General features: G+C 44.5%; 2 protein-coding genes across 3 annotated transcripts; one reads left to right on the top strand and one right to left on the bottom strand.

Annotated features, from left to right (window-relative positions):
- The first annotated feature begins 5372 nt into the window (after positions 1-5372).
- LOC125515435 (disease resistance protein Pik-2) lies at positions 5373-10406 on the top strand. The gene is made up of 3 exons (XM_048680903.2): positions 5373-6371; positions 7878-9944; positions 10064-10406. Exons 1-2 carry the CDS (start codon positions 5551-5553, stop codon positions 9895-9897), a joined length of 2841 nt encoding a protein of 946 aa, XP_048536860.1. The 5' UTR covers positions 5373-5550; the 3' UTR covers positions 9898-9944; positions 10064-10406.
- A 551-nt stretch (positions 10407-10957) lies between these two features.
- On the bottom strand, positions 10958-19784 carry LOC125515434 (CLIP-associated protein). Of its 2 annotated transcripts, none has more exons than XM_048680901.2 (17): positions 19409-19784; positions 18865-19030; positions 18054-18215; positions 17850-17947; positions 17549-17623; positions 17385-17453; positions 17217-17302; positions 17025-17142; positions 15038-15136; positions 14639-14957; positions 12988-14552; positions 12677-12781; positions 12481-12555; positions 12322-12390; positions 12131-12199; positions 11678-11779; positions 10958-11359 (listed from the first exon to the last, which is right to left on the bottom strand). In XM_048680901.2, the coding sequence occupies exons 1-17, from the start codon at positions 19691-19693 to the stop codon at positions 11219-11221; spliced, it is 3603 nt and encodes a 1200-aa protein (XP_048536858.1). In that variant the 5' UTR covers positions 19694-19784; the 3' UTR covers positions 10958-11218. The 2 variants fall into 2 exon arrangements, with proteins under 2 accessions (XP_048536858.1, XP_048536859.1); XM_048680902.2 differs by having other exon boundaries at positions 12988-14540.
- Between the last annotated feature and the right edge of the window lie 7817 nt (positions 19785-27601).

The following is a 27601-nucleotide window of genomic DNA, read 5'->3' as shown; positions in this document are numbered from 1 at the left end:
AACCATAACCGATCATCACGTGAGATGGAGTAGTTTTCAATGGTGAACATCGTTATGTTGATCATATCTACTATATGATTCACGCTCGACCTTTCGGTCTCCGTGTTCCGAGGCCATATCTGTATATGCTTGGCTCGTCAAGTATAACCTGAGTATTCCGGGTGTGCAACTGTTTTGCACCCGTTGTATTTGAACGTAGAACCTATCACACCCGATCATCACGTGGTGTCTCAGCACGAAGAACTTTCGCAATGGTGCATACTCAGGGAGAACACTTCTTGATAATTTAGTGAGAGATCATCTTATAATGCTACCGTCAATCAAAGCAAGATAAGATGCATAAAAGGATAAACATCACATGCAATCAATATTAGTGATATGATATGGCCATCATTATCTCGTGCTTGTGATCTCCATCTCTGAAGCACCGTCGCGATCACCATCGTCACCGGCGTGACACCTTGATCTCCATCGTAGCATCGTTGTCGTCTCGCCAAGCTTGTGCTTCCACGACTATCACTACCGCTTAGTAATAAAGTAAAGAATTACATCGCGATTTCATTGCATACAATAAAACGACAACCATAAGGCTCCTGCCAGTTGCCGATAACTCGGTTACAAAACATAATCATCTCATACAATTAAATTCAGCATCATGTCTTGACCATATCACATCACAACATGCCCTGCAAAAACAAGTTAGACGTCTTCTACTTTGTTGTTGCAAGTTTTACGTGGCTGCTACGGGCTTAAGCAAGAACCAATCTCACCTACGCATCAAAACCACAACGATAGTTTGTCAAATAAACTCTGTTTTAACCTTCGCAAGGACCGGGCATAGCCATACTTTGTTCAACTAAAGTTGGAGAGACAGTCGCCCGCAAGCCACCTATGTGCAAAGCACGTCGGGGAAACCGGTCTCGCGTAATCGTACGCGTAATGTTGGTCCGGGTCGTCTCGTCCAACAATGACGCCGAACCAAAGTGTGACATGCTGGTAGGCAGTATGACTTATATCGCCCACAACTCACTTGTGTTCTACTCCCGTGCAAATAACATCAACATAAATAACCTAGGCTCGGATGCCACTGTTGGGTTTCGTAGTAATTTCAAAAAAATTCCTACGCACACGCAAGATCATGTGATGCATAGCAACGAGAGGGGAGAGTGATGTCTACGTACCCACGCAGACCGACTGCGGAAGCGTTGACGCAACGTAGAGGAAGTAGTCGTACGTCTTCACGATCCAACCGATCAAGCACCGAAACTACGGCACCTCCGAGTTCGAGCACACGTTCAGCTCGATGACGATCCCCGGACTCCGATGCAGCAAAGTGTCGGGGAAGAGTACCGTCAGCACGACGGCGTGGTGACGATCTTGATGCACTACAGCAGCACGGCTACGCCTAAACTCTGCTACAGTATTATCGAGGACTATGGTGGCTGGGGGCACCGCACACGGCTAAGGAATAGATCACGTGGATCAACTTGTGCCTTTCTGGGGTGCCTCTGCCTCAGTATATAAAGGAGCCAAGGGGGAGGGGCCGCCGGCCAGGAGGTGGGCGCAGGAGGAGTCCTACTCCTTCCGGGATTAGGACTCCCCCCCCAATCCTAGTTGGACTAGGATTCCCCGAGGGGGAAAGAGGGAGAGGGGGCCGGCCACCTCTCCTAGTCCTAATAGGACTAGGGGAGGGGGGAGGCGCGCAGCCACCTTGGGCTGCCCCTTTCTCCTTTCCACTAAAGCCCATTAAGGCCCATATGGCTCCCGGGGGGTTCCGGTAACCTCCCGGTACTCCGGTAAAATCCCGATTTCACCCGGAACACTTCCGATGTCCAAATATAGGCTTCCAATATATCAATCTTTATGTCTCGACCATTTCGAGACTCCCCGTCATGTCCGTGATCACATCCGGGACTCCGAACAACCTTCGGTACATCAAAATGCATAAACTCATAATATAACTGTCATCGTAACCTTAAGCATGCGGACCCTACGCGTTCGAGAACAATGTAGACATGACCGAGACACGTCTCCGGTCAATAACCAATAGCGGGACCTAGATGCCCATATTGGCTCCTACATATTCTACGAAGATCTTTATCGGTCAGACCGCATAACAACATACGTTGTTCCCTTTGTCATCGGTATGTTACTTGCCCGAGATTCGATCGTCGGTATTCCAATACCTAGTTCAATCTCGTTACCGGCAAGTCTCTTTACTCGTTCTGTAATACATCATCCCGCAACTAACTCATTTAGTTGCAATGCTTGCAAGGCTTAAGTGATGTGTATTACCGAGAGGGCCCAGAGATACCTCTCCGACAATTGGAGTGACAAAACCTAATCTCGAAATACGCCAACCCAACATGTACCTTTGGAGACACCTGTAGTACTCCTTTATAATCACCCAGTTACGTTGTGACGTTTGGTAGTACCCAAAGTATTCCTTCGGTAAACGGGAGTTGTATAATCTCATAGTTATAGGAACATGTAAAAGTCATGAAGAAAGCAATAGCAACATACTAAACGATCGGGTGCTAAGCTAATGGAATGGGTCATGTCAATCAGATCATTCTCTTAATGATGTGATCCCGTTAATCAAATAACAACTCATTGTTCATGGTTAGGAAACATAACCATCTTTGATTAACGAGCTAGTCAAGTAGAGGCATACTAGTGACACTTTGTTTGTCTATGTATTCACACATGTATTATGTTTTCGGTTAATACAATTCTAGCATGAATAATAAACCTTTATCATGATTATAAGGAAATAAATAATAACTTTATTATTGCCTCTAGGGCATATTTCCTTCAAACATATGCTGTGAGAATTGAGCAGTTCAGGCCGATCTGCCTCCTCAATGTTAGTTTCAAAATCTTCACCAAGGTCGGGACCAATAGGCTCACACAGATTACGCATTCTGTGGTGCAACAATCCCAAACTGCTCATCCCGGACAGGAACATCCTTGAAGGGGTGGTTGTTCTTCATGAAACGCTCCATGAAATCCACTCCAAAAAATTAGATGGAGTAATTTTTAAGGTGGATTTCGAAAAAGCGTACGATAAGGTCAAGTGGCCATTCCTCCAACAGGCATTGCGTATGAAAGGTTTTGATGAAGCCTGGCGCCGACAGGTCGAATCCTTTACGCAAAAAGGGAGTGTGGGAATTAAAGTGAATGACGATATGGGTCATTACTTCCAGACACATAAAGGCCTCAGACAAGGAGATCCTATGTCCCCTATCCTGTTTAACATTGTGATGGATATGTTAGCAATTTTGATAGGAAGGGCTAAGGAGAATGGTCAAGTGGGTGGTTTGGTACCTCATCTTGTTGATGGAGGTGTATCCATCCTTCAATACGCTGATGATACAATCATCTTTATGGAGCATGATTTGGCCAAGGCGAGAAATATGAAGCTGGTGTTATGCCTTTTTGAACAATTGATCGGGTTAAAGATTAACTTTCATAAGAGCGAGTTATTTTGCTTTGGTAGAGCCAAAGACGAACAGGAGTCTTATAGGCAATTGTTTGGGTGCGAGTTGGGGAGTTTACCTTTCTCATACCTTGGTATTCCGATACACCATCGTAGGCTGACAAACAGAGAATGGAAGTGCATCGAGGATCGATTTGAGAAGAAACTGAGATGCTGGAAGGGTAAGCTCATGTCATACGGAGGCCGTTTGATCTTGATTAATTCGGTGCTCACGAGTATGCCTATGTTCCTCTTATCGTTCTTTGAGGTCCCAGTTGGTGTTGGGAAAAGACTGGACTTCTATCGGTCGCGCTTCTTTTGGCAGGGTGATGAACTCAAAAGAAAATACCGGCTTGCTAAATGGGACATCATCTGTCGACCGAAAGACCAAGGGGGTCTTGGTATTGAAAATCTTGAAGTTAAGAACAGATGCCTTCTTAGTAAGTGGTTGTGGAAGCTTTCTTCCGGGACTGAGGCCATGTGGGCGCAGATCCTCCGCAGCATGTACCTCCAGACTAAAACATTGTCCCAGGTCACAGTCAGGCCGTCTGATTCGCCTTTCTGGAAAGGACTAATGAAAGTCAAACAATCAATGTTTAATAGGACGAGGTTTGTTATTGGAAACGGTGCAAGTACACGTTTCTGGGAGGATACTTGGCTTGGTGACTCACCTTTAGCCATTCAATATCCGTCTTTATATCGGATTGCTCAACGACGTGAGGTGTTCATGGCAACAGTATTTCAATCTATCCCCCTTAATATTCAGTTTAGACGGTCGCTAGCGGGCAATCGTTGGGAAGAATGGCTCCATCTAGTTAGGAAACTAATGGAGGTTCAACTTTCTCACCAACCCGATGGATTACGCTGGAAGTTGACTAGTTCTGGAGTATTTACAGTTAAATCAATGTATATTGATGTTATTAATTCGAACTCCATTCCAACTTCCAAGTATGTCTGGGTTGTCAAAGTTCCTTTAAAAATTAAAGTGTTTATGTGGTTTGTCCATAAACTATTTTAACAAAGGACAACTTGATAAAGCGTAATTGGATAGGACCTACTAGGTGTAGTTTCTGTGATCAGGATGAGACGATTTAGCATCTATTCTTTGATTGCCCGTTGGCCAAAGTTCTTTGGCGGACGGTCCATATTGCTTTTAATATTACTCCACCGACTTCTGTCAACGCATTATTTGGGACATGGCTTAATGGAGTTGAGCCTGACTTAGCAAGACATTTTCGGGTTGGAGTTTGTGCCTTGTTGTGGACTATCTGAAATTGTAGAAATGATTTGGTTTTTAACAGAACATCACGGATTCATTTTTTGCAGGTTATTTTCCGAGCTACAGCAGTGATCCGTTCGTGGTCGCTACTCACTCCGATGGAGGCCAGGGAGCATTTGGTTACTGGATCTATCCGTTGGGAGATGGTAACTCGGGATATCTTCAACCGGTTTGGATGGCGGTCATGTAATAGGATAGGCAATTAGTTTACCTATCTATTTTTAGCCAGTCGGTTGTGGCGTCTTTTCCTGGCTAGTTTGTGTATCTAGCCTTTTAGGCTCTGTGTGAGCTGCCTTTTTCTTTTTTTTCAGTTGGAGACTTTGGAACCTTGTTGCCACTTTTTGTTATTTGATTAATAAGATGGCTGTATGCATCACTCTAATGCAGGGGCCGGGGAACCCCCTTTTTGAAAAAAAAAATTATGCATGTAGATAGATGCTAATCAAGTGCATATATCTAAATCTAGCTGATTAAAATGCTGCTTGGCTTGTCATTATCTCTGGCTGGCATAGATTAAAATGCGGTAGGAGACTTCCGGTAAACGCGGGCTTCGCACGATGCATGTGCACCATTTCCCTGTTTTAACGGACAAGGATGGCCTAGGGAGCTGTAACCCACGCTTGTCCCTTTACTCTCAAATGGTCATGCTTAGGCTGAACTGAAACAAAAACCCATAAGAATCTTGCAGCTACCACACACCCATTTGTCGGTCCTCTTTCTGCACTCCTCTCCACTCTGAGCAAACCCCAAGCACGAACTAAGAGATGGGTTCGAGAGAAGAATAGAGAGAACAATGGCGGTGGTGAGTTCTTCTCTGGGCGTGTTGGGTCCCCTGCTGGGGAAGCTCACTGGTTTGCTTGCCGATGAGTGTGCCCGCCTGAAAGGCGTCCGCCGCGAGATCCGCTCGCTCAGATCCGAGCTGACCTGCATGCATGGCGCGGTCCAGAAGTGCACGACGCTGCAAGATCCTGATGTTCAGGTGAAGGCGTGGATATCGCTGCTGAGGGAGCTGACCTATGACATTGAGGATGTCATCGACAAGTTCATCCACCAGCTCAGTAATGAGGGCCACCAACACCAGGGTGGCTTTAAGGAGTTCTTCCGCAAGACTGCTCGCTGGCTCAAGACTCTGGGCTCTCGCCGTGGAATCGCCAACCAAATCAATGATCTGAAGATTCGTCTCGAGCAGGTAAAAGAGTTGAAAAGTAGTTACAAGCTGGATGATATTCCCTGTGTACATTCAGTTGTGGATCCCCGCTTGTCTGCTCTTTTTGTTGAGGAAACACACCTTGTGGGAATTGATGGTCCAAGAGATGATCTTGTCAAGTGGATGCTGGAGGATGAAAGTAGGTCGACGAAGGATCGCAAGGTGTTGTCCATTGTTGGCTTTGGTGGGTTGGGAAAAACAACACTGGCCAAGGAGGTCTACCGCAAGATCCAGGGGGAGTTTCATTGTCATGCTTTTGTCTCGGTCTCGCAAAAGCCCAACGTAAAGAAAATTATGAAGGATTTGATCTCTCGGGTGCCTTGCAAGGAAGATTTTAAGGAAGGTATCGAAACTTGGGATGAAGCGGAATGTATTGCGAAGCTAAAAGAACTCTTACAGGATAAGAGGTAATTTCAACCCCCCCCCCCCCCCCGAACCCGTTTTAAGCAAATATATTAAGAATAATTTATTTATACTATCCTGTCTATATGCAGCAGTGAAAAAGAATCTCTACTATTTAAATCGAATCGTAAAATAAATATGTATATGGGTTAAAGATTAGTGATGCACTCAAATGATTCAAAATATTTCTCGTGAACCTTTAAAGCATGAATAACATAGTGAATCATTCTAAGGGCCATTTTGTCCAAAGAACCCCATTAGCTTTATCTTTCCCTTCCAGAGAAACGATCTCCAGAGTTTGTCAATCTCATCAACTACTCACTTGGTAATTTGATGCAAGACATAAGATAAGCAGGGATAGCCGACAAAACCTATTTAGTAAGAGAGAGGTGACCACCCTTCGTTGGGAAACTCAAGGAGAACCCGATAAAACATTTAGCATCAGAAGAGATTACTGGCAGAAAAGCCTCTCTTGGCAACTTGGAGTCAGACAAGGGCATCCCCAGGTAGTTTTGAGGAAAAGATTAGATCGGGCAGCCCACCACCCTAGAAATATCTGCAGTTTCCCCATCGTATTGCCCAAGGCATCAAGAATTTCCTTAAGAAGTTTAGCCTGATGAACATCACCTTACAAAACAATAAGACTGTCGTCTGCATACTGTAGCACTGGAAAAGGCAGCGTGTTGACAAATGGGTGTCGAAGAGCTCCACTGGATGCAAAAAATTTAATGACTTGCCACGGCACATCAACCACAGTAATGAACAAAAGGGGTGACAGAGATTCCATTCAACAAAATAGCAATTTTAGCGGTTGTAAGGAGGGAGTCAATCCACATAATCCATTTACCATCGAAACCTCTAGCTTTCATAATAGCAAAGAGAGCATCCCAAGAAACTGTATCAAAGGCCTTGGTTAAGTCTAGTTTTTGCACAATGGCCTTTCTTTTCCAATTTTCTGTTTTCTGCCTGTCTGAACAAGATCATTTGTGCATATAAGAAGTTATAAGCGATGCACCTGTTTTTGACAATTCTAGATTGATCATTATCAACCAGTACAGTAATAAGAGCTTGAAGCCTAGCCGCCAAAACTTTCATGATTCATTTCACTGGGCAGTTAAGATGCGAAATATGCCTGAATTTACGGGGGGAGCAGCTATTTCTTTTTTCCGAAACATAATCAAGTAGGATCTGTTGATTGTTTCTAACCATATTAGTTGGTTAGTTTTGAGTTCCAACTATGGCTAAAGTCTCCGTTAAGTAAGCAAAACATAACGAATAAGCACACGGAAGACCCTAAATAACTTGTTGAGTACTTGCAGCTTGTATGATTCTCAGGCAATCATGGTTTACTTATTGTTTTCCTTCTGGATTTTTTATTATCGTCCTCTTAGAAATCGTAGATTTTTTGGGGTATTATGGTTGAAGTCTTTATAAATGACATTGGTATCTTTATGTTCTGTACTTGAACTACTTTTCAAAGTTGGTTAACAATATCTACTTATATGCATCAGGTATCTCATTGTTATTGATGACATATGGTCCACATCAGCATGGGACGCTATTAAGTATGCTTTCCCGGAGAATGAATTTTCTAGCAGGATTATAGCTACCACACGAGTTGTTGATGTAGCAAGATCATGTTCTCATGGTGGTAATGGCCGCATGTATGAAATGGAAGCCCTAAATGATCTCCACTCCAAACGATTGTTCTTCAAAAGAATATTTGGTTCTGAGTGCTGCTGCCCTGATATGCTAAAACAAGTTTCAAATAAAATACTGAAGAAATGTGGAGGCCTCCCATTGGCAATTATCAGTATAGCAAGTTTATTGGCAAACAGACCGCTGGTCAAAGATGAGTGGGAGAGGGTCAGAAGGTCTATTGGTTCTGCATTGGACAAAAACCGAAGCTTAGATGGAATGAATAACATATTATCCCTTAGTTACAATGATCTTTCACCCAATCTCAAGACCTGCTTGTTATATTTATGTATATATCCTGAGGATTATGTGATTGAAAGAGATATTTTAGTGAGGCGATGGATAGCAGAAGGCTTCATCTCTGAAGAGCGCGGACAAAGCAAGCAAGAGGTTGCCGAGAACCACTTCTATGAGCTAATAAACAAAAGTATGGTCCAGCCAGTTGAAGTTGGCTATGATGGAAAGGCTCGTGCTTGTCAAGTCCATGACATGATGCTCGAGCTCATTATTTCAAAATCGGTTGAAGATAATTTCATCTCTTTGGCAGGCCATGGTCAAACTGATTTGGCAAAGGGTGATGGTCTTATTCGGCGACTATCGGTCCAGCATATTGACCAAGAGCTTGCATCCATATTGGCAAATGAAGATCTAAGCCATGTACGATCTCTGACAGTGATAGCATCAACTTGCATCAAACATTTGCCTAGGCTTGTTGAGTTTGAAGCTTTGCGTGTATTAGAATTTAGAAATTGTGAGAATCTGCACATGTATGATATGGATGGTATAGATAAACTATTTCAACTGAAGTACCTGAGCTTTAGGGGTACTCGGATGTCGAAGCTACCATCAGGAATTGTGAGGCTATATGGTCTAGAGACGCTAGATCTTATAAATACACATATAGAAGAATTGCCTACTGGAATTATTCAGCTCGTAAAACTACAACATCTACTCATTACAAGATGCTTTTTCCGTGATCCTTACGGTGAAGCAAAGATACCAAATGGTATTGGAAATATGAGGAATTTACATGTGATCTCGGGCTTTAATATTATGAAGAGTTCACTATGTGCAGTCAAGGAATTGGGGAATCTGGCCTGTCTGAAAGAAGTGCATCTACAGTTGGATGGTCGAGGATCTCAGGAATACAAGAGGCATGAAGAGATGTTGCTCTTCTCACTATGCAAGCTTGGCACATGCAAACTTCAGTCTTTACGGATATCCTGTCCTGATTCAGCACCCACCCAGTTCTTAGATTCTTGGTCCCCTCTGCCATATAATCTCCAAATATTTTGGGTGACCACTGGCTACAATTTACCAAAGATGCCAAAGTGGATTGTACCAGCACTCACCAATCTTGCATACCTGAACATTAATTTGATTGAAGCAACAAAGGAGGATCTGTGGCTACTTGGAGAGATGCCTGCTTTACTTCGACTGAGTATAACATTCAGGACTGTCCAAAAAGAAAGGCTTACCGTACAAGGTGCTGCATTCCCGTGTTTGAAGGAATTCAACCTTATCCGTACTTTCCGTTGTGCAAGTGCAATTTACTTGACATTTGAAGAAGGGGCACTGCCAAAGCTGGAGAAGCTTGAGCTGCCGTTGTTTGTTTCAGTGGCAGAAGCCTATGGGTTCTACTTGGGTCTTGGCCACCTCCCATGTCTGAGAGATGCCCAAGTTACTCTTTGCAATGATGTTGCCACATCTTCCGAAATCAAGTCTGCTGCAGCCGCCTCTATAAGGAATGAGGCAAATGGGCATCCCAATCATCCTAGGTTATCTATCCAGGACAGAACGGAAGATACCTACTTTGACGAGGAATGGACCTAGCTGTCAGGGAATTGTTATATCATGACATTTCACAACCAATGCAAGAGGTACTAATCGTAATTAACAATTTAATTTCGTACATTACTTTCTGTGTGCAATATATCATGACATTTCATCAACAATTTCTCATACCCATACATGACATGTTCGCCCTTCATCTATTCAGGGGATCTTCTGTTGAATGCAAGCGTCTGATGGTGTGCTGCTGGTTTGATTGGAATGTTGTGGTGATGCGTGAACCATGAAGCTGGACTGATTAGTTGTGTGTGGAAGCTGAAATAAAGGTGTCCGAGAAGAAGTGGTTTTTACTTGCTCTGCTATGTTACTATTTTGTTTTCAGGGACTGTTGTGCTACCAGATTTTGTTGCCTTGATTTACTATTGCTAAGAACTTAAGTTCGCCTCTAGGTGAAGTTTCGCTGTTGTTTATATGTACTCGAGTACTTGTGTGTGTAACTTAATTTGATGGACTGCTGTGTTGAGATATGTGTACATTCAGTTGAGTTGAAACAGCTGGATTGAGACTTGAGAGATATATATGCTGTCAGGTTTCAGAACTGTAGTAACGCTTTTGTCACTCGTATACTCTGAACCAGTGGCGGGCGGAGGATTTGCACAATGGGTATCCATCCAAGAAAAGCAAATTCACCAATCATAGACTGAAGATCCGATTGATGGTTTGCTAAAAAGTGCATAGACTGAAGAAAATTAGTCGAAGGAGTATCCATGATCCTCACCTTTATGTCGCCGCTTCCGGCCTGGACGTTGCTGGTGTCTCACCTCTGCAGTGCCGCCCGCCGCCACCGGGCGGGAGCGCTGAGCCCCCGAATCGCCGGGACCGAGAGCGAAGGCGGCTGCGGCTGTGTCTCCCATGATTATTTCTCACCAACAGCGGGCGTGATTGGTGGACTGGCTGCTGGGAAATTAATTGGGCCATGAGCAATCCCATCGGAAGCCTATGGCCCACGTGTGACCTCCCTCTTTCTTTCTTCTCTAAAAAAAAACGTGTGACCTCTCTTCCCTTTCGTTCTGAAGGACGAAACGCTGCCATGGCGGCCAAAAACAGGGGATCCTTTTTTACTTTCGAACCCGTTCAGCAAGAGCTTTATTATTACTGTTGTCTTCAACTCTTCATCGACTGAATTACAGGAGACGTAGCTGCTTGCTGGTACGCACCAATGGATACATGGTCCTAAACGTACACGTAAAGGGATCATGGCTAGAGCTGCCTTCCGTCCCGCCTTAACCATCGACGCATCAGTCCTCGCCGGCATCATCGATCTTCAGAGCATTAGACGCCAAAATAATACTAAAAGAGAGCATCAGACGCCCGCCCTGGACAGTCTGCTCGCCGATGTGGTGACCACGAGCTGCAGCAGCTGCGGGCCGCCCAGCCGCTCCAGGTGCGGCGCCACCGCCGGCCCCAGCTTCAGGAACGTATCCACCAGGCACAACAAAATAGCCTGCAATGCAATGCAATGCATCACAGGGTTAATTCAAAACGTAAGACAAGTGCTGTTAAACTTTCCATGAACAGATTCTGAGTCGGTTTCAGACAGGTTTAAATTCTAGCACAGTGTTCAGATGGAAGGCCCGCACGGTCACAAGACGAAATGAAATTGCTTATCATGTTAAGTCTTGATCTTCTGGAGGGTTCCATGAAATTTTACTTTCAGAATTCATGAATTTCTGGGAGATGGAAGGCAAGAGCAGTGTTTCCCAGAAAATAGAAGATGATCCTAAACACAATCTAAAAAAAGGGAAAGTGGTGATGGATGAACCTTGCGAACATATGGACTGTGGTTTTCGAAGGCGTCCAAGACCGCAGGTAGGAATGTTGACAGATGAGTCATGAGGTCGTCGTGTGACAGCCGCATCACAAGCTGCAAAAAATCGGAGACAGTAAGGAAAAGGTCCACAGTAAGGAAAACGGAAGTAAACTATTATCACTTGCTTGACTAATAGCAAAGTGAAAAAGAAAGCAACAGTGATGCTGCTAATGAAATGGGCTAAAATCAAACACAAGCTTATCTGCAATGTAATCTGACGGCATAAAACAGTAGAACTGTTGATGCTAACAATACTTGTGTGCATCCTACTATTCATAGGCCGGAGATGTACTCTGAAGTATTATCCAAATTTTCTTTTTCATTCCAATACCGAGAATCCGAGATCAAATCATGTGACCGCACACAATATTACATACACCAACTGTATGACTTGGAGGGATTTACCTTGCTCAGACTGTTGATGCTGACAATAAGGATTTTCTCATCGTGGGAGACCAATTGAGAAGCAATTGCCTGTATTTATATGACAAAGATAAGATGCCAACTACTGTGAAAAGGGAAAGGAACAATATATTTTCCAAGGCATCTATCTAATTACAGTTCTAACTGAGAACATAATATAAAAAGAACCTTACCCGAAGGCATCGCAGTGGATCAAATTGAGTAACCACGGTTGTCAGACAGATATGTGCCAGATTTACTACCTGCAATCACAATGACATAAAGGCTTGAGAAGGTAACTTTATGGTTGAGCCAATGCAAACCAAAGAAGAATGCCCCCAATGTAGCAGTACCTTCAAGGCAGCATCTTTGGTTGCATGCAGCAATTTAACTACAAGAGTCTCGAAACAATTCTCCAGGGCCCTTTCCTGGAACATATGACCATAGTAGAGGTCATTTTCATGGAAGGCCCATCAATGGCACAATTGCTTGCTATTAAGTAGTTTCATCAGAAATACTTGTGTTCCCATAAGAAAATAGAACTCTTACTTGTTTTTCAAGAATTCCAACCAATAGAGAAAGTGCAAGCTCTCTGGTGGATTCATCCGGGTCATCAAGCATCACAAGAATAGAAGAGGACATCTGATGTGAATTCTGAAAGAGGAATAAGTATGAGGTGACATCAGAACCAACAAACCTAGGACTGGAATACCCCTTATTAAGATAAAATAAATAAATAAGGTGATACAAATAGATCAACCTAAACGAAAATACATGTTAATCCCTATGTCAAGATGGAAAGAACCTTAAAAATAATGATACGAAATAACACCAAACATGTCAATAAAATAGTTACAAACCTGATGATGCATCTTGGAAATGCTTGGCTCGTGGCTCTGACTACCATTCATCATCATATCCTTGCTTCGCCTTGCAGGACTAAACTTTTTACCCATCGTTTCAGCTCTGTGACCATAAGATTCACTACCCAATTCAGATTGAACCTTCGTGGTACGACGCCCAAAGACTTCCAAGTGAGTGCTCGGGAGATACTGAAATGCCGAGCTAAATACTTGATCACCTCTGACATCACTGGATTGATATGTGTCATGCTCCTGGGATTTATGTTGCCTTCCGACATAACTTCTGGGATGAGGATCTGTAGCAGCAAAGCGATCAAAAGACGACACTTTCTGTTTATGTCTCCTTTGCTGCAAGAACTCTTCCAGGTCGCTCCCTATCATAGGGATTAACTGCTTTATTGCCCGCGTAAGTTGCTTCTGTTCTTCCATTGACAAGGTAACTATAAAGCTTAACATGGTTTCCGGATCATAATGACAATAGACTGAAGATAAACCAACCACGGCAGCCTCTTTTAGCTTCTTGTTTCTATCCTTAAACAGAAGAGTTAGCTTCCCAAGCCACGGCTTAAGAAAACTGCTACCAGAATAGATGTCAGAATTAACTGTGCATTTCACAAAAGAGGCCTTTGCAAAGTCAAGAATTGCAAGCTTTGACTTGGGGGATTTTTGCTCGTCTAGCGAACGAAGCAGAGCAGGTAAGAGAGAATCAATGGAGTAACTCTCACCTGCAAGTTTCAAAACTGCTAAGCACTGCTGCTTGGTTGACTCCTTTGGATCATTTAATCGAGAGAAAACATGGGGCAACATCTTGTCCAGATAATGTTCAAAAGGCTTCTTGAAAACCGGCATGATCTCAGCAAGTGATGAGAGAGCAGCATGTGCCACTTTATGGTGTGGATCATCCAAATACTGACTAACAAGCCTCATAACCTTCTCAAAATTTTGTGCAACCTCCTGAATGCCTTTTGGTCCTCGCTCTTGCAAGTGTTGGCGCAAGAAATTGAATGCATATACCCTCATCATCCAATCTGACTTGGGGTTAAGGCCTAAAGAAAGTGCCCCAGTGAGAGATGAGGGCACATCCATGCTATTGGCCATTTCACCAATAATTAGCTGTTTACCATCTAAATCACCTCTTGTACTGGCATAGAACCAGTTTGTCATCACCTTACTCAGGAGAGGTCGCCGGAAGTTAGGAGTGTGGTTATTCGGTGACTGCTTCGGAACTACACTCTTACGAGGAGTTCTGACACAAGGCCTCTCTTCTTGTTGGGTCCTTAATGTTCCACCTGATATTCCATTAGAGCTGGATTTAGTGGACCTTTGGTTTAGCAAGTTTCCTGACTCTTCCGGACTAGCAGGAGTGCGGCTCAACATCTCAGAAGGATCCCCTGGTGCTTGAACTTTACAAGAGGTTGTATGTTCAACCTCCGGCCTGCACTCGGCCTTGTCTTGGAAAGTTGCTATGACAGTTGCTTCTGACAATAAAATGTCTGGAGTTGGTTCAAATGGAGTGGCAGAAGGAAAATCACGGGATGATGAACTGATACCTGCATTTTGGTCTGAATTCAACAAGTTGGCCAATGAAGCAGAGTGGTCCAAACCGAGAAAAAGAAGAAATAGCAAGGTATTTTTCAATGACATATACCTGAAACGCGTTCATCAGGGTCTGGAACTGGAATTCTTTCTTCTTCTAATGTGCTCATATCCTCAAATGAGCTTCCAACAGCTAAACCATCTTTACTATCTTCCGCTGGAACTTGAGGGGTCATATGAGAATGATGAAGAGATATTTTCACCAGTGCTGATTGCAGGTCTCCAGAAGAAAGTGATGTCTGAGAATCAACCATGACAACCTTGTCCATTGCAGTTGGAATGCAAGGAACAAACTGAGGTTGCCCGAGCTTAATTCCTTCTATTGGAGACAACTGCTTTTGATGTGTCTCAGCATCATCATCAATTATCATCTACAGAATTTAATATATAGAGTCAAAAACTGTATGAGCAAATAGGCAAATATGCAAGATAAATTTGAGGATATATATACTTTCTGCCTGGATGGTTCAAATGATGAGAAGAGCTGATGAGAACGTTCCGGCCAAATTCTGGAGAATATCCTGTAGCATGCCCTAGCACCCGATCGAACCTTCAAATAAAGAAAGTTGCTTAAAATCTAGAACCAAATCACCATGCAGGATAGTTTCGAAAAGGGCATCCACATAAAGAACATAGCTCAGAGTGCAATGCCAATTGCCAAGTTGTAAAATAGAAGTCCTAGGAGAAATACAGGACCCATTCCAGAAAGGTTAAAAGAACTGTATTGATGAATGTAGAACCATTCCAGAAAGGTTAAAAGAGCTGTACTAATTAATTTCTGTAAGAGATTCACAACCATGTTTCAGATAATGACTAGCGTAGCCAAGGGTGTTTTGTAGCCTACAGGTTACATACTGATCATGGTTTTTCTTTGAGAAAAAGCCTAGATAACCCCAAGTAAAAAACCAGGATCTTAATCCCCTCAACTACCACAAATCAAATAAATCAGCTCCTGAGTCCTGTTTAGCAGTTTCTCATGGCGGTTTACCTAAGCGACGAGACGGAAAAGTCCCCAATGGGCTGGACATTCTGCCCAACACTTTGCATGCGCCGAGAAGAGGCCGGCGACTCAACCCAGGACTTGGTGGTCGCAGCAGCCGGACGCGATGACAAGGCAGGTGTGAGCATGCTGAGATCTCACAGGAGGCGCGACAGGAGGTGAAGACGGCGTGCCATGTCCACACAAGGAGCCGCGCGCTGACGGCGGAGACCATCCAGAGCGGGACGCCTTCCCCGGCTCCACCTGCCCTGCCATCCATGCCGCGTCGTCCGCGCCGGAGGCCACTATCCTTGTCAGAGACCGTCGAATTGGCTGCACCACAGCTCAATGGACATGGAGTCCTCGCGGCTCACGATTGCGTCACTCGTGGAGGCTTTGCACGGCGTCCAGCGGCTACCGCGCGAGCGCATCGCCGCCCTCGTCGTAGAGGGAGGGGTCGATGTGACGCTGCAGCGTGGGAAGTGCGCCCAGAGGAAGCTCGACGGCGAGGTCCATGCCTTGGCTCGGCGCGCCGTGGCAGAGGGAGAGGAGAGATGATCGAGGAGTATTAGGCTAACATGTCGTAACCGCCTAGGCATCTCCTCGGACTCCGCGATGACATGGTGAGACCCAGAAGATACCTATCGAGCACGTCGAGAAAGAACCGACAACCAAAGCACTGCCGCAGCCTTTCACCGCTGGCCATCATGATCGTCGCCAAACTGGATGCCACAACACCATATTGTGGGCCGCGCACATGTTGACTGCAATGCCGCGTGAGCGTCGAGCATAGAGAGTGCAAACGAGATCAGTAGGTCTTCAAGACGACGCCCAAAGGGAGAACCGACGATGCCGACGCCGACGCCCAGCCCAGCTGGGCCTTTTTTTACCCAAAGAACTAGATCTAGGGGTGTGTAGGGGATCGTTTCCACACCGACATCTCCAAGGAAGTAAGCCGACGTCCACAGACGCCATCACTGATGGCCGGCAAGAGCCCGACAAGCATTTTTTCCCGAAGCACCTCACGACCAACACCCCCCCCCCCCCCCGGGCGCGCGCGCTAGACCCCTACCGTGGAGTGATAGTTGAGGGGTTTTAGATCCTGATTTTTGAAATTTGGGGGTGAAGTGGCTAAAACGGAGTACTGATGGGGGTTGTCTATAATTACTTTTCTTTTCTTTTTTTCTTTTATTCATTTCAGCAAGTGCATGTTTTCTACATATAATATCAAAGCTACTAAGGGCAGAACTGATGATACTAAGGGTAACTAACACAAAAAATTATTCAACTAGGTAACCAAAAATTATTGGCAAAAGATTTGCTTGTAGCCAGTGTCAAACTTGTCCTAGATACATTGCCAGGAAACAATTAAAAGGCAAAGATAAGAAAGAAATTTAAATATTCATCTCACACTCCTCAAAAAATAAATATGAATGGAGAGTTGAAGACATGCAAATACCTCACTAGTTGCATCTCCTATGCAACACTTTATGAGTTCTTCATACAGATTCGCTAATCTCTGTAGTTCGGGAGTATCAACCCAATACTCTAGCATCAGTATTGCATACTCACAACACCTACAACAGCAACACATTCTTAAGCATTCATCCAAGATCAATGTATATCACCCGTCTTGGTGCCTTTCTGTTACCTGCCACGAAGAACTGCGCTTCTGTCATTTTTTGCGAATTCAATAATTCTTGGTAGAATGCGAGCTACTTTGCAGTTTCGTAGCATCTGTAGAGTCGTAGAGACAACATTGTACATCAAGCATGTTACAATCAAATGTAAAAAAACACTTGTGTATGACTGTATGTACCTCTTTTATACAATTATCAGCAGACTCGGCAATTACAAGAACGGTGATCACGACATTCTTAAGAAGGGCCTAGAGATATCAGATGGCAACGTGGTCTCTTCAGATACAACAAGATAGTCATAGATATAGGATGCACAAACTAAAAGAAATCAACAACAACATACCGGAATAAGCAATTCAGCACATGGTTCGAAGTCACGCAGTAGCTCCTTTGATAGGAAAATTAGCAAATGGCATGCCTAGAAATATCAAAAATAAGTGCTTCAGTGGGTGTGCAAACAAATGGTACAAAATGTGACGAGTTCCATAGCTCATAAGGGCATAGAAGCTAGATGATTACACATAATATATCCTTTTTTGTCACACTACTTTACTGTTTGCTCTGCTAATTTTGTGGCAACTATGTTTGATCTGCAGTACACACTTGTTGCATTCACTTCAACAGAATAGTGAAATAAGTCAAACCTGCTTTACAACACTAGATCTCCTGTCCAGAAGCTGGGTTATAAGAGGGGCCACGAGTTGCTTTAGAAGCGTGGGGAAGGCTGAATAATCCGCGGCACCTGTAATAGAGGCAAAAGAAATGCCCTCAGAAGATCTGGCTTACTTCAGAAAGTTAACTGTCTAATGTGCACAGTGAAGCCAACATAAACAAGAAGGAATTAGCACCTCCAAGAACTATGCCTTCAACTCTTTGCATCGCAGTTATCCGGATTGACCACTCATTATCTGGCTGTAAAGTAGACATTACTTTTCCCATTTCCTTTATCAGATCTTTTTCAGAGAATACTTTTATAGGTTCAACTGATTTCCTTGTAATATCTTCTTCCCCTGCATAGAGTACGACGGATAGATCAAATACCATAAGATATAGATACCGTAAGATTAAAAATAGTGTAAACAAAGCATAGCACAAGAGGAAAGACATTCATAATTAACGAACAATAAGTCATCAAACATCATATTCTTGGCCTTAAAATTTCCAATACCAACATTGCTTGCTACTGAGTACTGCCAGTTAGTTGGATGTTAGTTATTTGTTGTAGTAGTATAGTAATCAGGTTGACCCGCTGCGAATACAGATCTATGAGCATTGGCCAGTAAGTATCATACAATGGTCAACCGGTATGAATAGACAGATGGTCAACCGGCCTTAACATTAAACTTCATTGTAGATTATTCCATAACATACTTCATTATAAACTGAGGCATCTCTTCAGAAACAGTCTCTGATTCAAATATGATGTCATGAACATTTTTGTTATCTACCTCAGTGGTATCGAATTATGTAGGTTAAATTATTACGGAAATGGTAAATTAAATAGTATAATGTTTAACAAAATGAGCATGTTTTAGTTTTTTATAATGGGTTTGGTATGAAAGGTTCTTGTTGGATAAAAACACAATAATCCTACTATATACACGCTCTACAATTCTGGACCTGGTTAATTGGGTGCTTGACGAGAAGTAAAGTCTATACCTGCTAGAAGGGACATATCTCTTGTGCTGATCCTTTGTTTCGAACTTTTCTTTACTTGATTGGTACCAAAAGATTCAGCTTCGGTTGTTGTACAACTAGTGCGGTGGACATCTGGTATGCTAGAACCTGTTTCTATATTTTCTGACCTTGCATTCATCTCCTTCATCTGCAACATCACAAGCAAACTAGTCAGGTTTTTTGTTTTGAAGTTACTATAGTATAAGTGATATTGCTTCCGACTCCGCATCTAATTAGTCTCGGAACCACACACAGCTTTCTATAAAATTGGGATAAATTGGATAAGTATTCTTTTATTCAATTATGCAGGCATTTGGCCCAGACCTTTGATTGGAGATATGTTAATTAAGTACTCGAGCTACATATGGCCCCACATCCATGTGTGCTCCTTTTAAATTAGCTGAAAGCCTGAAACTCAACTACTACTGACGCGAAATACCCCGATAATAATCGTGCAATAACACGGCGACAAGAGCTAAACCCTGGAGGAGAAGGAATGGAAATCAGAACCCCGATAGGCCAATACCTCCATGAGCAGCACGAGGAACCTCCTGGAGGCCTCCCGCACGGCCGCGTCGCCGTCCCCGAGCCGCCCGACGACCAGCGGCGTGAGCTCGTCGACGTGGCGCCGCATCGCGTCCCCTCCAGCGGCGCACAACGCGTCGAGCGCCGAGCACGCTGCCCCGGCGTCTCCGCAGCCGAGGAGGCCCGCGCAGCACTCGGCGAGGGCGGCGGCTTCGGTTGCTGAGATCCCCGCACCCGGCCCGGGCGCTAGCTCCCGCAGCCTCGCCGCCGCGGCGGAGGACGCCATCCCACCGGCGCGTGGGTTTGGTGCCTGCTGGGTGTGCGAGGCGATGGAAATGGTGGGAACGAACTGAGGCGAGAGAGAGAACTGAACGAGGTTTGACATGGGAGTGATGATGGTTTTGTAGGCGCTGGTTTCGCGGTCTAAACTGTGATTTTGACCAGGTTGCGTCTGTTGGGTTGGAGGTTGACACTTCAAAATATTCATATTCTGTCGATCAATGTTTAGAATGAAGTCCCAGTGATTCTTTTGCACTGCATTTTGAATAAAACCTCATTTCTATTCAAAACCTAGCTAAAATGTTTTTTCGCGTCCAATCGAGCAAATACAGGTACAGATTCAATTACAGCGGATTCGAGTGGGCATGCCATTGCGACCCGTGTTCTTTATACAAGCATAGAGGCTCTATTTTTTGTTCATCTCAATGGCGCCTCCCAATGACATACTACTTCATTTTCGGTTTAAAAGGGCCATGTGTACGGAAATCCATTTCGGCTCTCGGGAGCACGTGCTCCTGCGCGCAAAAATAATTTTTGAATTGTCAAAAAAAAACCCAACAGTTTTTTTATGTATTCATAGATACATACAAATGCTACCTACAAAGTTTTAGGCAAAAAGGTAAAACATTTTGTCCTGTGCAAAAGAAAAAACAAATTAAACATCAAATGTTACCCAAAATGTCACCCCCAATTTTTTTCGCCCAAGAAAAACTACTGCTCTGTTTTTGCATGAAAATTGTCAAACATTCTTGCAACACTAACACGAACATCCACAAAAAAATCATATTTTTTTAACATTTTACTTTTTTTTGAGTTACTGTTCATTGGGAGCAAACTTACATTGGTTGAATTGTGGATCTAAGGATACACGTGAGCCTTTTAAACTAGACTAGAAAGGAGGGAGAACTACATTATCCAAGAATTAGCACATCCTCAGCGTGCCACACCTTTCGATCGTCTCTAGTCCTCCTCCATCCACCACAAAAGATTGAGAAGTTATCACCGCCCAACACACTTGCCTCGATACCCAAATGACCAATCTATGCTCAACAGCCTTCTCTCTTGTCCTACATTCATCGTCGATGTTTTTTATGTATGATTCTTCTATATTTATCCCAAAAGGATGTTTCCTTTGTCGTTGATGCTGCTAGCCCCTTCCTCCTTCATTTCCTTCTCCAGTGACTAAACGGGTTGGGGACCCCAACAGTTCAGCTCCGACCTGTAGATAGGGTAGGCCTCGTCCGTGGGACGGCGTTGCTTCTGGCGGTGATAGCGGCGGCACATCCAAGAAAAATTACCAGGCTCCTGTCCTGTCTTGATGGCATCGATGGTAGTGTCAGACCCAGTGGGCTTGGTCTCCCATCAACCCTTCTAGTCGGAGGTTTTAGGTCTGGTTTACTGGTTGTTATCATCTTGGTAGTGCCACAAGTGGGTGAGAGAGGGGCCGGAGGTTCCAAATCCTTGCTTGAGGATTGACGGCGACGGATGGCGCTCTATGTTGACAGTTGAAGGTGGCTATGGCCTCCAGGACACGAGGAGTGTCGAATGATCTCCATTCGACGCCCCACATCGACAAAGACCTTGCCGGTGACGGGCTTTTTCCTCAACTCAAAACGCCCTTTTGGGATATAGCTCTCCTCCGAATCCGAAGAAGGTTAGTGGCGGCGATGACACTTTTATGATTACCTCCATACTCCCTTCTCATTTATTATCTTGGAGGGGTTTAGGCAAAGTTCTATGGACATATTTATCATCCTTCTCGCCAACTCCACATGCGTGCATTATATTTACAGCATTTGGGATTAATGATACACGTGGTTATCTTAAAAACTAAAGTATGATCATAAAACTATTTTTTAGTATTGGACAACCTAACTTTTTTTTAAGAAAACATACCCAACGAGCATATTAGATCTGATAAATATCAAGGAAAACAATAGCCAGTACAAGTGACAAGCAACTGGACGCACAACGACCAATACAAAATAAAATTGCATTAAAAATCATATTAGCCTTCTTCATCCTTCAATTGTACACCGCCCGTTGGAGATTCAAAATTACAATGATCTAATAGTAAAGGAAAGGGACATCTACAAGCGTCCTCACCATACCAGACTTCAAAGACCGCAAGAGCTATCCCCCTTTACGATGAGATCTAGAAATCGTTGAAGCAACATTAGTTGGAGTATCACCCCATGCCATACATGCTTGCAATCCATCACCATCAATTCAGAGGGTTTGGAAAACCGGACCAAAGCACAGAACAACATGAAGAAGATGTTATAGTGGCCGCGCCATTAGTCAACACCAAAGACACACCAACTGCCAAGATCTGAAGGGAGCCAACATATCTGAAGACACAAACTCTCATAGGCCCTTCGTCGGTGCTGGATTGAACGACGCCGAGGTAGGAAATGACCGAAGAGACCTATGGCAGACTTACTTTATACTCCACTACCTCTCTCCTACTACTACCTATACGTTATATATGAAATGCCGGTCAAAATGAATGTCAATTCGACCAACCCCTGGCTGTTGCAGCATCGTTGTTGTGACAAGACGAACTCATGTCCTCGAGACTATTCTTAGTTATCTACGGACCAATATGTACGTCATTTCAACAACGCGTGTACGCTGGGTTGTTCGTTCTTTGTCTTGTTGTGCGAAGTTTGTTTGTAATGGAAACGTGTCATACGTTCGCGACTGAATAAACAACAGGAGGTTTAATTAGCTACAACAAATTTCGCCGGGGAAACATATAGGTTGCACTCTATGCATGATTGCTTCACTGTTTCTTTCAGAGAGGACGTGTCTTATCGTACGTCCTTCGTGCAGAATGGCGTTTTGCATTAGTTCGCCCGTCACAAGCAGTGAGACTAACCATTTTTACTCTCTTATTTGTTACTCTCCTTTCTAAATATAAGCCCTTTTAGAGATTTCAACACGGACTACATATAAATGTATATAGACATATTTTAGATTGTATATTCACTTATTTTGCTCTGTACATAGTCCATATTGAAATCTCCAAAAGGGCTTATATTTAGAAATGGAGGGAGTATATTACTTAGAGGGGAGGTGCATTGTAGTTTTAAAACTTTGTGAGTGCAGACTGCAGTGTAGTATTATATATTTTTGGCGACTTAAAAATAGTACAATATTCCCTGAAAATAATGTGCTAGGTTAATTAGCTGGCTCCACGTGACTTGAAGGCATCAATTAATCTAGCTAGATATTTTCAGAAGTAACCCTAATTAGGAAGCTTTAATCACCAGTGGTAGAAGTAGAACTGAATGCATGTATACCATCTCTGAAAGAGCCGGGCACACAGCGCTACATGCCAGAGATTAGAGAACAGACAGACTCCATGTCTGTATGAAGTATGAACCATCAAACCACACACGGCAAGAGAGCCAGCTAGATTGCTTGGTAAGATTGCCATGCATGATTACAAATGCATGGAGAGATTTCTCTTGACTCTTATGCGGTGGACGGTGGTTAGAAGCCAACGAACGATCGGGTCAGTGAAGGCCGGTTATGAAACAAGTAGTAGAAACAACGACGACGACGACCGCTCGGAACGTCGTCGTCTAACAAAATGCAAAGCCAGCAGCGTTGATCTTGACTCTCTCACGCACCCCTAAGATCCGAAAATCTTTCCCCCTGTCTCGATACAAGCCAGGCTCAGCTGCCCTCAATAAAAATGGCTCGACGGAGTAGACCAACCGGCCCCCAACGGGAACAGGCTGCGGTATTCGTACCGTACTCGGAGGTAGCCATACGACCGAACGGACGGTGCAGAGCTTAAACAAGAATGAGGGAGTCCAAATCAAACCACGACTACATATGTTATGCTTTGTTTAAGTTGTATTCTCGAGATGCGGTGTACATACTGTGGCAGGATTAGGACATGCACTGGACGAACGACGCGCCAACTGATCACGAACTAACTTTCTCTGCGACTGTGTTAGGTGGGCTATACGTACACGCCTGGGCATTTAGGCTTTACAACCATTTGGTGTGTACGTACATGGCTGTAGAATACTCATAGCATCCATCATACCACGTACGCAACGCAGTCATGTATACGTATATAGTATTAGTTTCCCCGCCTCTCATCAAGTCTCGTCCACGCATACATGTAGAGGCATAAGTGTGTTTCTTCCTCGCTAATAATTAAAACGCACTGCTACTGCATGATGATGGCTTACCAACCTTCAACGTCTTGTGCTCATAGATCCCTCGGAGGGCAGGGCAGGGGACTGTTAGCCTGGGATACTGAGTGTTAGGACTCTAACTAACAAGCCCGTCCGAAAATCAAATGCGACCGCCACTTCATGTTGTATTTTTATTTTTGAAATGCAATGTACATTTTACCAGTCGGTTGCTATAGCCACTATTAGGTCACTGACCGAAGCAGTGACACCAACGCGTGAACTGATGTTAGCTATCCTAAGAGCATCTACCGTCAGACTTTGCAAATCCGACCTCTCAAACGTCCGTAGCCGTGGACACTGACCGGCCTCAAATTTCCATTCTCATAACTGGACACCTCAGTTAGCATATCTCAAATTCATACAAACTCATGCAACTACGTAAACGATGCTACATCATCCGGATACTACAACATTGCCATCGGACTACCAAAATTTGGTATGTTTGGCTATGATAGAGAAGATCATTCACGGCTGCCCCTGCCCTTCCCGGCGCCCTTGTCGTCCTTCTCGCGAAAGTACCGGTCGAAGACGCAGTAGGGATTGAGCCGGATCTGCCCATCGCTGGAGCTGTCCTCACCGTAGTTGTCCTCCTCCTCCTTCTTTGGCGGCAGTCCGGCCATGGCACGTATCGCCCGATTCTACTCTCGAGCGAGGGCGCGCGTGTTCCTCCGCTGCTGCTTCTTCAGAATGCGGGCGCGGATGGCTTCCTCCTTTGCGGCCGTTCGCGCCACTGCATCAGCCACCGCCGCCGCCATGTCGGCAGCGAGACGGGCCTCAGCTGCCCTTATCCTCTCATTCTCATGGCGGGCAGACCGGTCCTGATGGGACTCATAGTCCACCCCGACCAGTGATGAGGAAGGAAACATTTTCCGACTGCCGGGACCGCGATGATCCAACCCCAGAGGATCCGAGCGCCTGTTCAGCCGACACTATGGAGTCGCGCCGGACAGATCCTGCCGTAGGCCAGGCGCCGTCCTCCCGGGTGCTGCGGAGTGCAATGCGGACGTCCATTGCCTCCTCCAACCCGCATGGGATGACACCCCAGTCAACGGATCTGGACTGATCGGAGTCAGATCCACTGCTCGCCATGCCGGAGGCGGCCGGAGATCGCCAGATAGAAGCTTGGGTGCCGAAGGGGAGTGGAGTGAAGTACTAGAGTTTGGTCCGACGAGCAGATGGGGAGGAATATATGTGGGTTCAGGTGGGCTAGCGTGGGCTGATCAATCCATATCAGTCCCATATTTGATTGGATATGAGGGGTGCCGGTCATGCCGGGCGTTTGAGATGCACGTATGGGTTGAAATTTCGTGACCGGGCGTCCCGCGTGGGCGTATGAGGCGGATTTGGGGCGCCCCGCTATAGATGACATGCGTGAATTGGATTTATAGGGGGTTTCTTTTTTACCCTTTTCCTCTCTATAGTCCATGCCTCTATGGTTGTGTGAATGTACAACCCTCATCGATGCGTATGCATGAGGAGAAAGTATGTATACTGCTTGTTCTCGTTGAAAGGCCGAAGCAACCAGGGTCCAGGAAACGATCTTACCGCGTTGTTTTGTCTTTTTGCGGGGGATCTTACCGTGTATTAACCAATATTGAAGAATTAACTGGATACACTTTGTGAACCAGAGGCAAGGTCATTGATTATCTCACGTATGGAAAAACCGAAAAAACACCTACTAACGCGTCAACAGATAGATATGGCTATTGTACTAACTAATTGCCGTTCGTTGCAACGGAGACATACATACATATTCTAATAGTTCGACAGTAATCATGTCCGACATAAGTATACCTTACACTCACCTTATTCTTATTCTAGATTTTAGAAAGATTTTGATTTGATTTGAGTATGTGTAACGGAATGCAAGGAAAGTTGTTGATTTAGTTGAGATTTGATAAGATTTGATTTGAAAGAGCACATGGTTTGCATCTTCTCCAAGACCACACACCAAACAGGATCCATCAGCCGGGCCGTTGCGTTTAGCTACATTGTCGGAAGTTGGCAGCCTATTTCTTTGTCACATGAAGATTTTTATCTTGAGTGGCAAACCCGTCTTCCATAAGCCCCTTGCTATGTCCAGCGCACTCCCCTCTGTGAGTTTGCTATAGAGTGATTTAACCGAAAACTTTTTGGAGGCGGTCAGGCTCCATTCCACGAGTCAGCTCCAAGCCAAGACGATAGTCACCAATTTTTTGAACCAAGTCGTCCCATGACTCTTGTTCGATACCGGTGAGGGCCCGTAAGAAATGGATCGCGGGTGGTGAGGAGTTTAGAGCCTCCCCCCACCATTATATTAGCATTTGTGGCCACCCGATAAATAGAGGTATGGCTCTGCCAAAGGGGGACATGTCCCAACCAACAGTCGAGCCAGAACCGAGTGGATTGACTGTTGTTGATACGAAACTTGGCCCCGACCGCAAAGGCGGGTCGCACCGCTTGGATCCCATTCCAAAACGTGGATCCGGACGAGGATGCCGTGAAAGGGTTCCTGTTAGGGAAATATTTTGCTTTTATAAGCTTTGCCCAGAGTCCCGACTTGTTTTGGGCAAGGCGTCACCACCATTTGGTAAGTAGCGCCACGTTCACCAGTTTTGAGTTAGTGATACCCAAGCCGCCAAATTTTCTTGGCCTACACACCGCAGATCATTTGACAAGGTGGTATTTGCGCTTGATGCCGGTTCCTTCCCAAAAGAGCCTAGATCAAGGTGTATCAAGCCTAGCGTGCACGCCATCTGCTAGTAGTAACATCCCCATAGTAAATAGGGGAAGACAAGAAAACCGAAAGAAAAGGAAGAAAAAGGACAAACGGCTAAGGAAGTTCACAACGTGTGTGAAAGAAATGTAAACACGAGTGAACGAGCATTGGAAAGAGAAAAATGCGAGCAAGCGAGAGTTGTACCAGTCCAAGTACCGACGCTGAGCTCGCTCACCCTACGTGATTGCTCGATTTTCAGCATCCCAGTCACTAAATAGGTGGTCCTTGCTGTCGTTCTTTTTTAGGATTCCTTGCTATCGGCTATGCGTCGAGGAGCGACCACGTGTCCAACCACCAGCACAGTTTGGACCGGACTAAAGCGGGGGCACATGCATAGTTCTAAAAACCGGACCAGATCGGTGGTCCGACCGGAAAAACCGCGCCTTGTTCGGATTGTTACGATGTAGCGATCTTTTAGTAAAAACCAAAAAATATTCAAAAACAGTTGCATCAACAAGGAATTGAACACCTAGTCCTTGAGGCAAGGCATGTTAAAGGCCCAATAACCAACTAGGCCAATACCACTTTGTGATTTATTAATGGTTTACATACAATATGATGTGTATTCATTTGATGTAAGGTCAATTTTTTAGAAAATAACTTAAACATTTCATATTTTTTGCAAATAAACCGATAAACCGGCGGCCTGACTAGTAAAAACCTAAACCGACACCCTACCTGTTTGTTTGCCGGGTCAGTGTTTTAAACTGTGGCCGCAAGGTCACATTTGCTTCTGCGGCTCGGTGATCGACCGAACTGGGCCTCGGCCCATACAATAATGAAAAACTGAAAAAAGCGAGAAAATGAAACCAAACAAAAAAGTATTAAAAAATTGAATCAATGAAAAAATCTTGATAATGAGATTTCTTCAAAATATCCAAAATAAATTACGAATTTCCGAAATGTTCCCAAATTTGAAATTCAAAAAAGTTTATGAATT

This window comes from Triticum urartu, chromosome 6A (genome assembly GCF_056163025.1).
Source record: "Triticum urartu cultivar PI428250 chromosome 6A, HENAU_Tu73, whole genome shotgun sequence".
Classification (NCBI taxonomy): Eukaryota; Viridiplantae; Streptophyta; class Magnoliopsida; order Poales; family Poaceae; genus Triticum; species Triticum urartu.
This window is presented reverse-complemented; position numbering and strand designations above follow the sequence as displayed.